Source organism: Strigops habroptila, chromosome 4 (genome assembly GCF_004027225.2).
Source record: "Strigops habroptila isolate Jane chromosome 4, bStrHab1.2.pri, whole genome shotgun sequence".
NCBI classification, from domain to species: Eukaryota; Metazoa; Chordata; class Aves; order Psittaciformes; family Psittacidae; genus Strigops; species Strigops habroptila.
In genome coordinates this window covers 80220153-80230849 of record NC_046358.1, presented here as the reverse complement: position 1 = coordinate 80230849, position 10697 = coordinate 80220153, and the positions used below count along the sequence as shown (strand labels likewise).

The 10697-nt window shown below is 49.1% G+C and overlaps 1 protein-coding gene across 2 annotated transcripts in view; it reads left to right on the top strand.

Moving 5' to 3' along the window:
• The first annotated feature begins 2182 nt into the window (after nucleotides 1-2182).
• ADAP1 (ArfGAP with dual PH domains 1) overlaps nucleotides 2183-10697 on the top strand; it is a 58884-nt gene continuing 50369 nt past the window's right edge. Inside the window, exon 1 of one of the 2 annotated variants that reach the window (XM_030482566.1) lies at nucleotides 2183-2562. In XM_030482566.1, coding sequence (XP_030338426.1) covers nucleotides 2478-2562 — 85 coding nt within the window. In that variant the 5' untranslated portion in view covers nucleotides 2183-2477. The remainder of the gene's footprint in view (nucleotides 2563-10697) is intronic. The other variant, XM_030482567.1, reaches the window with a different exon arrangement.

Sequence of the window (10697 nt, the reverse complement as noted above, 5' to 3'; positions counted from 1 at the left end):
ATGTCCATCAGGAGAGCCTCACTGCCTGCCCTGGATCAACACTGCTGGCTGAAACTCGAGCAACACCCAACCTCTTAACATTGGATAAACCAGGAGTGGATGTATGGCGATACCCTTGTACATGTGAGATTGAACCAAGCCCTCAATTTTGCACTGAACAAAAGTTTATCTTTGATTTTGGCTCATTTAGTTCCAACTTTCCTCCCTCTCTCTCCGCATCCCCTCCACCCACATGGGCTGCTTGTTTCCCGATGTGAAGTGTGGAGTAATTGTGATGGGACTTCAGGGCTGAGGACCGCTGTTGATCAACTGTTGCTGGCCCTGTTCTCCTGCTCCTTCTGTCCTTTATGAAACGCTCCCCTCGTCATTGACAACAGGCTCTGTTATATTTGATTTTATTACAAGATATAAATTTCTGTCTGCAGCCCTGGCTTCCAGCACATGGAGGAGAGAGAGAGATTGCCTAGCAACCGGGAGAACAAAAAATTAAAGACAATCAATAAGTCTTAATGGAAAGCTGAACAGAGACTTTAAAACCAGTGCCCTTCCCTTCTCCCAGCCTCTGCCCTCGGTAAGCTCATGATGATGTGCAGCATCCTGGCTATCGCATGAAGAATTCAGCAAGCGCATGTTTTGGAAAAGCCGGAGTGCAAATGCAAACCTAACCTAACATGGATTTAGGTGAAGCTCTGATCCTGTAAGCATTTACACTGAAAAGCTCGATTATAGCATGGGTGTGGAGGATTAGGGCTAAGATACTGTGCTTGAGCTGGGGTTACTCAGTGGATGTTAGAAGTCAGTGCTCTGTTCTGGGTTAGTATTAGTGGCTTGGAGGCTGAAGAAGGTGAGGGTCTGGAAGCAGCAGCTCAACTTCTCTACAAAAGGCCCATGTGTGGGATTATGCCTTTGGTTAATACAGGAATGAGTTTCCAGACTTCATCAGCCTGCGTGTGTAAAACCAGCAAACCCCAGCACGATGCGCAACACTGCGTAGGGTCAGCAAGGAACACTCCGACATTAGTTTAAACCAGTCAAAAATCAACTCAGGTACAGTCCCTTGTCTGACAGCACAAAGGTCATTTAGGAAAATGTCTGCCAGGCAAGGGCGGCATTGTAAACGTGCCAGGCCATGATTCTGCCTGTGTTTAAGTGTGTATGCTATTGTACCCCACAAAGAGTTCCCTGAATTCTGCTCACATCCGTGTATGTTTGTAGGACCAAGATGGTGATTTGGTTGTGAAAGTTTTCCGGGAGCACCCTCCTCCTGCAGACACTGGTGCACACCCTGGGAAGGAACATGAACAGCACAAGCTGAGCCTGCGGGAAGGTGCTCTGCTTTGCTGGAGGAAGCAGAGATGGACAATTTGAATGGGGACTTGCTTTGCAAAACCAAAAACTTTTCTGTAAGCAGAGCTGTATGAACCACAGGTAGGTCATAGAGATGCCTGTGACCCATTTCTGAAAGGAAGGGGTTAGGGCAGCAGCCCACAAGGCACAGCTCTGAACCCCCCCCAGCCAAAGGCTTCATCACCCCTCTGAAGCCTCTTGTTCTTAGCTGGTGAAGCAAGGGCAGGAGCTTTGCCCCATGGGTGACAGGAAATTCATGAGTGGCTGCAGTCCTTGGTCCAGCAACACTGCCACAATGGTGTGAGGAAGCTCTGCTCCTGCCCCTGGTGTGTTTTTATCTCCGATACTCCCTCGACATCATGGAGGGGTGTGAAAAGCATGAGAAGATGCTTGGAAGACAGTCCTGCTGCGATGCAGGCATGGAAGGTGGTCGTGATGTGTGCGTGGAAGGACAGTGGTGAAGGAGGAACATTCTGGAGTGTGGGTGGGTACCAGTTAAGCGTTTATGAGTGTCCCCTAAAGATGCTAATCTAAAGAAAAGCCCTCAAAGCACTGCTTGGACCCACCAACGTGCTCGAGCGGTGAGGCCCCATCCAGCAAGGGCTGGGGGGTTGCAAGCCGCAACCTCCTGATCCCCACTGCCACGCCAGCTCCCACCCCATGGGGGAGAGCATCCCCTCGCCGGGCACCCCAAATTAAACCTGGGAAGGTACCGCTTGGTGGCTGGAGACACCCGTGGGGGCTGGGATGCCCCGATGGTCGGGAACCCCCACGGGAACGGGGCTCCCCGGCGACGAGCGGCCGCTGGAGGTCGCGGGCGAGCGGCTCAGGGAGCCGCCAGCCCCCCGGGCCCGGCGGAAGGCGGAACCGGCACCGTGCCCGGGCGGGCGGCTCCGGCGGCAGCAGCAACGGCAGCAGCAGCGGCGAGGCTCGGAGGCGTCAGGGCAGGACCCGCCCCGGCGCGTCCCCTCCCGGCGGCGGCGCGGCCCGTTCACCTTGCGCGGGGCGAGCGGGGCCGCATGGAGCAGCCCGGGCGCGCCGCCCGCCTCGCCAGCGCCCCCCGCCCCGCACCGTGAAGCTCGCCCAGCCGCGGCGGAGCCCCGCACCGCCCGCACCGCGCCGCCAGCCCCATGGCGAAGGAGAGGAGCAGGAAGGCGCTGGTGGAGCTGCTCCAGCGGCCGGGAAACGCGGCGTGCGCCGACTGCGCCGCCCCGGGTAAGGGCAGGGCGAGGCGGGGGGCGCGGGCGGCGGCCGCACCTGCCCGCACGGCACCGCATGGCTGGGCTCGGCGCGGCATGGCACGGAGACAGCGGCGGGGCGGGGAGTATTTGCCTTCTCCCGGAACGATGGGGTTCTACCCGCCGAGAGGGTGCCCGGACCCCCCCTATTTCATCCAGGGATGCAGCGAGATGCTCGGGGCAGGTGGAGGGATGGGGCTGCGCTGTCGCTGTATCCGCGGACCAGCCCCAGACGAGGTTTCCGCCCGCCCCCCCCCCCCCCCGGCCCCGCTCCTCGCCCGGCCGTGGCAGCGCTGATGTCATCCCCGGCGGGTCCCCGCGGTCTGCAGTGCAGCCCCGGTGCCGCTCAGCCGGCAGAGAGCGGCGGCGGGGGGCTCTGCCCGGGGGGGGGGGGGCCCTGTGCTGCCAGGGGGTGTCGTCCCCCGTGTCCCCTCGCCAACAGCCCGGTTTCTGTCGCCGCTCCTGCCCTATCGGCGAGCAAACAGACGGGAGGGACCAGAGGCATTGCCGTGGGCATCCTGCCCACCAACCTTTGACCAGGCTGCCACCGGTGGGAACCTGCCCTGCGCGCTGCTTAACGACCGGCACCGGCCGGGGCTGAAATGTGCGTGGTCCTGTTCGTGTGTAGAGGGGAGAAAATCTGAGCTAGGAGTATCTTCCTCGTTCTTTGGATGGTGAATTGTTGGGGTCGGGCTGCGAACGTGGGAAAGCCTTTGCACTTGCTGAGCGGGATCTGTGTGGTGTGGTGGGACCTGGCTTTGAGGAGAACCTTAGAAAATTGCATAGCAAGTAACTTGCCTTTAAAAAAGATAAATTTAAAAAAATACCATATTCAAACACCTAAATTAGTATTAGCTTGAGCAGGATGGCTCTGAAGAGGCATAGAGAAAGGATGTCCTTTTCAGCCTCTGTAATGCTGTAGGTTAAAGAAAACCCAACACTTCAGCTGAACCTCATTTTTTTGGCTATTGATTTATTTAGGATTCCAAGATCTATGGGATACCACCACCCAGCTCATACCGTTACCAGTGATTTTATGTCCCTAATCTACATCTCAGGACACTGCAGTTCACCTTCAGATGCATTGTGTCCCTCAGTATCCAGCTGGAAAGGACAAAGAACTTTCTGCATAGTGTGAACTGCTTTGCAGCTCTGCGCTGCTCTGCCTGCTCCCACCCATCTGCTGTCTGACTGTACCAACCCACCTTTGAGGTATCTTGCTGAGCACAGCTTGGGCTCACCAAGTAGGTGTCTACCTAAATTATTCCTTCCTGGGAAAGGCTTTGCAAGCCTGGGCCATTCAGGTCAATGGGGTAATTCTCCCTTGCCCTGTGTGTAATATAAAGCCCCTCTGCAAAATGGGAAGTTTCTCAGCATTAGCAGCATGGAGATGAAGCTTTAGGTCAGTAAAATAGCTTACATCAGAGAAAGAGGGTTGTTGTTAAAGGCTTCAAATGGGCTTGTAAAATAACAAAACCATATTTTGCTTTTGGTGACATTTACATGGAGAGATGCCTTAGTGAATCTGAAACTCAGGAGAATTTGGGCCAGTGTCTTTTGTAACACAAGATGTGCTATATTAATACCATTCAGCCTCTCTTCTGAACTGTCACGGCATTACTTCCCTGGGACTGGATCACTGTTCATCAACCCAATTTCTTTAATGATCACTTTACCTCAGTTTCTTTGGCAAACAAGAGCTGTTGGTGGTGCTGAGATGTGCTCATCTGCCTGGGAATGACAATAAACTGGAGATGCCCAGGGCTACTTCACATCAGATATACAACTTTCATCTTTAGATAATACATAAAATATTCAGGCTTAATTCTATTATTTCCTGGGCAGGTGTGGCATGCCAGATATTTCCAGATATGAGATAATATGGGGTAGGTGTCCAGAGAGCCTTCAGAATGGGGTGCAAGTATGTTCTTTACTGACAAGTTGGATGCACAGAAAGATGAAGGGGAGAGCTGGAACTGGGTGGACAGCTAGACACTGGAAAACTACCAGAGCAGAGAAATAAAGTGAGAATGAAAGAAGACGGAGGGAGGGTGGGGAATGAGCAGATGAGGAAAGCAGAGCGTGCTTGTGCTTTCCCACATGTGTGCATCATCATAGTGCTTATCTGGTACAGCTGGGGGGGGGGAGCAAAAGGTCAAGATCCCTGATTTATTATTGCTGCTGCTCAGGTGGGTGTGTTCCTTTCCCTGAAACCCTTCGTTAGTATGGGATCTGTGATAAGAGGTAGCCATTTAGCTCAGGGATGCTGATAACAAAGAGTAGGACGGGTCAGAAATGTAGCAGGGGAAAATTCTTTGTTAGTCGCTTTGTGTGTTTGGAAGCCAGCTGAGTTTGCTTTTGCTCTTGGAAATATTTGTTTAGAAACTAGCCAGTGCAAGTTTTTTTCCCTTCCCTGCTGTCAAAAAAGGTTGTTTTCTGTTGTTACTGCTTTGACATTTGGGTGAGGCTCAGTAGCCATAGCCCTGAAGTAACAGCTTGTCCCAGGTATTACATACTCAGGTAACAAAAATCTGGGTTCCTGATGCAGAACAGCTCACAGCTTGGCATTATTGTGACTAAGCTGTGACCATGCAGAAAACCAAAGCTTGAGATGGATGGGGAGCATTGGAGAAGGCAGTGCTTTTCCTCCTGGAAAGTGTAAGTAACTTCATCCCGTACAGGGTCATCACATCTCCTTGGGGAGATCTAGTCAAAACCTGCTGATTGCCTGGGTCTGGGCCAGAATTTGCCACTTAAGGGTGATTGAGGAATATTTAAGTGGCCAAGTCCTACAAGCCAGGCTGCTGTGTTCAAGATATGTGTTCTGGTTTGTGCACTTGCAGCTGGGTGGAACATGGTATTGAATGTGATGCTCAGGAAGGTCAGATCTGTGTCTTCCCTATGACCAGTGTGTATGTCTGGCAGAAAAATCTCTTGTGTAAAAGCAGAGCTTCCAAAAACTCCTCCCAGGTTTTGAGGACATGTCTCAGGTAGGGAGGACAGGCTTACGGTGGCCCTGGCCGTGACAGCTGGGAATGCAGAAAGGATGCTAAAGTAGAAACTGAAAATCAGAGGGGGAAAAAAGTGAGAGGTTACATTTTTCACTTGCAGGGGTTTTTTATATTTTTAAGTTTCTAGTTAGGTTTTTATTAATTGTATCTTTACAAAATCTGAATTTGCAATGAAAAGTTGTTTTGAATAAAAAATGTTTCGGTTGCAAAGATGTCATCCATCTGTAGTGAATGATGAGACTGCATTAGCTACATCTTTGAGACTGAATTCTGGGGTAGGAGCCACTGTAATAAAGTTGTTAGCTGGGGCATCAGGTTCCCTGTCATTATGTACTTCTGTGTTGGAGTCAGGGTCGTGGGTGTTGGTTTGCAGTGTGTTTGTTTTGGTGGGTTTAAAGATGTGCTTTCCCAGTGAAGACAGTATGGGAAATGCAGTGTTAAGTGCAAACTGAGCAATCTCCTGAATTGCTGGTGTGTGATGGCTCTCTGTGTATTAGAATAATCTTTTTTTTCTTCAAGACTAATGTGGCAGTCCAGCCTCTTTTTTTCCCTAAATGATTCTTTGTCTCTGGCAATCTTTCCTCATGTCATAAGACGGATGGTTATCTCAGGACATAACAAGACCTTGAGTATTTCTCCCTTTACTCCATTTTTCTATGACTTAGGCTTGTATTTCCACGGAGGGAGAATCATTTTACATTGTAGGAGGACAGGGAGGCTCTGAAAACGGAAATGGAAATCCCATCAAAGCGATCTTGCAGTTTAAGCCCTCCAGCAGCAGTTTACATGGCTTGGTTTTATCGTTTTCATCTTTCTTAGTTGGGATAGATTACTGGGATCCTGTGTAACATCGATCTCTGTGCCTGAGGCTCAGAGGGGATGAGGGGTGGAGGAAGAGCAGGCACAGATGATGGAGGGGGTCTGGTATCAGAGCTTTGTGCTGCAAAGCTGAGAGGATCTGGTATTCTGATCTAACAGTATATATAAAAGCCTGAGGGTGGGTGGTGTGTGGCTGAGGTCATTGTAAACATCTTTCCTGCAGGCCCAGCATCTTCTCATTGCTAAAGCAGGTGAAGCTTTTCCATTCCCTTGATGGCATGAAGTGAGGGTGGTGATAGAGGGAAACACATGAGTGCTGGAGATTGCTTGATTTGCTCAGGATTAAGGAGGGCACTGAAAGCATTTGATGTCAACCCTTTCCTTCCGCTATCTAACCGCTGGTCCTAAAAACACGGATTGGGAAGACAACTGAGTGAGTCATCGAGTCCTGCCTTGTGCTGTCATCTGCAGTGGCATCTCCCCATCCCCTCTGTGGAGCGACAGGGCTCTGCCTCACAGCTAGTTCTCTCTCTTGCCCCCACTACCTCCCACTGGAAAGCTGTTCCAGAGCTTCGCTGCTCTAATGGCATAAAACAGGCTTTTGGTTTTCAAGCTGAAAGTGGAAACTTGTTCCTGCACCTCCATTGTCCTCTCAAATAGTGATTTTATTTTTTTTTTCCTGGGAATTTGCCAGCCCTTTTCCCTGGGCATGAGCAGATTGGAGGGGTAAAAAGGAAAAAAAGTAATCCCATAGCAGTTGTGTTTAGCATGATGCCACTTTCTGCAGGGAAGGGGACTTTCTGAAACAAAGGATGTTTAATGTGATGGTGTTTTCTGCCTGGTCCTGATGCCTGGGTTGCAGCAGAATCGCAGGCTGCAGCCAGCAAGCAGAGTGGGCTGCTGAGACTTGCCAGCTGAATAAAAAGACCTTGGCAAGTTTAGTGCCTTCACTGAAAATTTTTCCTACTTAGGGAGGAGTGTTGGTGGGAGGCTGTTTGGCTTCAGTCTTAATGTCTTTTATTGTTATTTTTAAACATGCATGACCAGGGTCTGTTTATTAACCTCCTAATCTTTCCCCAAAGTAAATAGCAACAGAACTTCAGTGCTGGACATGAGGTTCTCCTGACTGGGGCATTTAAGAAATCAGCAGGCATTGAGCAGCAAACAGAAAAGGCTTTTTGCTTGTGTTGATAGCACTAAAATCCCTGTGATTATATCTTGTCTCATAGGGTATGAGTTACCTTTTCTGCAGGGTAAAAAAGGTTTTGCCTACCTTGAGAGGTCCTCCCCTCCCATCTAATTAGTCTTTATCACCTCAAACAGGGGACAGAGATCAGAAAAACCTGTTGAATCGCCATCGCAACAAAACATTGGCTCCCACCCAGCTGGTGTAGTGGGGATGCAGCCAGGCAGCTAATTAAGGGCCAGGCCATCGTTTGTGTGCTGGAGGATGTGTTAGTGGTGTATTGCTGTGCATTGGCCATGTTCTCACTGATATTCTCTTGGTCAGGAATATATATATTTATATATAGTGCATCTTATATATACCACTAGGATAGTATATAGTGTGTACACCACTATATACATATAGTTGGAATTGTGGTTTAAGGCAAAATGTGGAGGGGGGATACTAAGTTTTGGGACTCGAGTTCTAGGTCTTGTCTTGTGGCTACTATGAACTTGCTGCTACTCTGCTTCATGTGATTTTACTTGGGTTGATGGCATCTAGGAATTTTCAAACTGGAACCCTACGTTTATACTCTCTTATGTTGGTTCTTCTTGTTTATTATTTTTCTGGGTCCAGCCTTTGTTTTTCCCTCCGTGGGCTGTTCTTACACTCAGTAATGTTGGGTTCAAGCTGCAGAGTTCATTGTTCTCTGCCCTTGGTTTTCCTAGGCCTTGTGGTGGCAAAAGAGGCTGTGTGTGAAAGTTTAATTTTTGAATTTAGCTGTGTTGTCCAAGTGTTTTAGTTTTGCTCTGGATGCTTCTCTAATCTCTGGCTGTACCTTCTGTGTGAGATGAATGAACTGGGAAAATACCAGCACAGTGCCCTTCTCCTGAGTTTAGTCTAGTTTTGTTTATGTATTTAATTTAAAAAATGAAGCTGCATCAAGATTTTGTTTTGAAAGTCATTATAATCTGTTTATAAGTGACCAGAAATCTCTACTACATCAGGCAGTGAAAGCCTTCTGGTTGTTCTGAAGCAACAATGCTGCAGGATGAGAGAGTTTTTGCACTCACAACAGTGTATTTGGTTAAATATTCCCCTTGCTCCTTGTTAGTCTTTATTCCTTTTGGCTTAAAGAATGGAATAAAGTAATTTGTGTGGAGCTTAGGCATGCCAGAGAGTTTTCACTAGAATTCACTGCTATTTGCTTGAAACTCTGGAGGCTCAGAAAAAAATCACCTTTTTTGGGTGGTGCCCAAAAGGTCCAGGTTATGATATATTGCCATTTTGGTGCACTTTTTTGGGCCCTACCCAGATAAAATGGCTTAAATAAAATTACTGAACTCCCCAGCAATGTCCAGCATGGAGAACACGTTACGGCTGTTGAAGTGTCTAGCAGCAAGGTGGACTTCACCTAGCTATGGAGACCACAGCTTGCCAGCCATACAGCTCAGGGTCAGTGGTTCACTAAATGTGCTGCCCCAAAACTCACTTGTCTCATAAGAAGACGCTTATATGAATTTATTCACGTGCTTGATAAGATGTCTTATCTCAAAGTGATGGTGCAGTCATTTGAAGGGTTGGAGTGTATGATTATGCCAAGGTCAGAGATCACTGGCATTATCTACCATGTTTCTGAGCTGAGCATTTTCATGTTGTTTGTGATGGAGAGCAGGAATGAAGAGAGAGGGACTGTGGTGTGCTTGGGTAGCCACTGGCAGCCCCAAATCTTATAAAAGGACTTTGGACAAGCATCCCTGCAGAAGTGGGTGCTTGCCCCAGCCAGCAGCTGTCTGCCTGGGGATCTGTCACCAGTTCCTGCAGATGTCTGGTGCAGCAGTCTCGTAGCTATAGGGTTCTTCGAAAACGGTGTCACAAGTTCAGGGCGTGGGTAGAAGGGGAAGCAGCGTTGGCAGAACCCTCCAGAAGATGGATTCAGGGAATTCTCCACCCTCCTCCTTCCTGTCTGCAGGCATTGTGGTGGCACGGTGTGTCACACCAGCCCTGGGGCTTGTGTGGCCCATAACCCTCTGGCTTGTTCAGTTGAACCTTAGAAATTCCTTTTGGCTTTCAGCTAAACTCCAGGAAAGGCTTGGGCTGGCTTGCTTTCTCTGCTACATGTCTTCACCCTGATGTTTCAGAGACACTTCCCCGGGTAGATCTGTTGGTTGTAGAGGATTTTGCTATGTGGCAATTTTCTGGATGGGGCTAACTCAGTGCCTGAGGCCTCTGAACTCTCTTCCTGCCTGGTGTTCTCTTTGGCAATAAAAACAATTGCCAAATTTGTGTAGTTTTGGCTGTTAATGTCACGGGAAAGCAGCACACAACCAGTCGAGCATCTACAACTCTTCCATCCGCCCTTGCGGCATGATTTTGGATTTAAAATATACATATTTTTAAAACCAGAAGAGCAGTGAAGAGGAAGTTGCTATTAATATATGGCAGCAATGCGAACTGCTGGTATCGGGTCTGGTGAGTAAAGTGAAATGTGCAGCTTTGTCATGGTGCTCCTCCAAGTTTGCTGTGTGGGATGCTGTTGGTGTTGGATGGACATGGAGGTTGGGTCTAGGCAAGAGAGGAAACACTGAAAGGAAGGACACCAGGAGGAGACAGCTAGCAGGTGTAGGTTTATTGAACAAGCTGACAGCATCCCTTCCAAGGGTTGGGTCACCACGGACCCTGTTGTCTCTGCTCCTCTGAAATACTATCATCTTCTGATGAAAAACCATGCATGTGTGACCATGAATATGTGATTCTGTGATATAGTCCAGCTTTTGCTTCCTTAATTAGACATGGCTTGACATGGTGTGAAGCGGGGGGAAGCATGTTTAAGAGTCTGGTCTAAAGAAAATACTGTTGGTGTGAGGAGAATGCTTTAAAGCCCCAGTTGTGATTGAAACCTGTTGCTTGAGGTATTGCTTACCCACGTCAAGAAGAGATGGCTTGGGTATGAGTTGGCTTGGTGTCCACTGGAGCTGCAGTCTTCTCCATCGGAGCCTGAGGATCTTCTTCCAGGATGTTCACCCAAATGTGTCTTCATCTTTGGCTGGAGGAAGGTGTGATGTTTCCTGGTCCTGTCGCGCAGAGCAGTGCAGGTAGTGGAAGGGTTGCTTG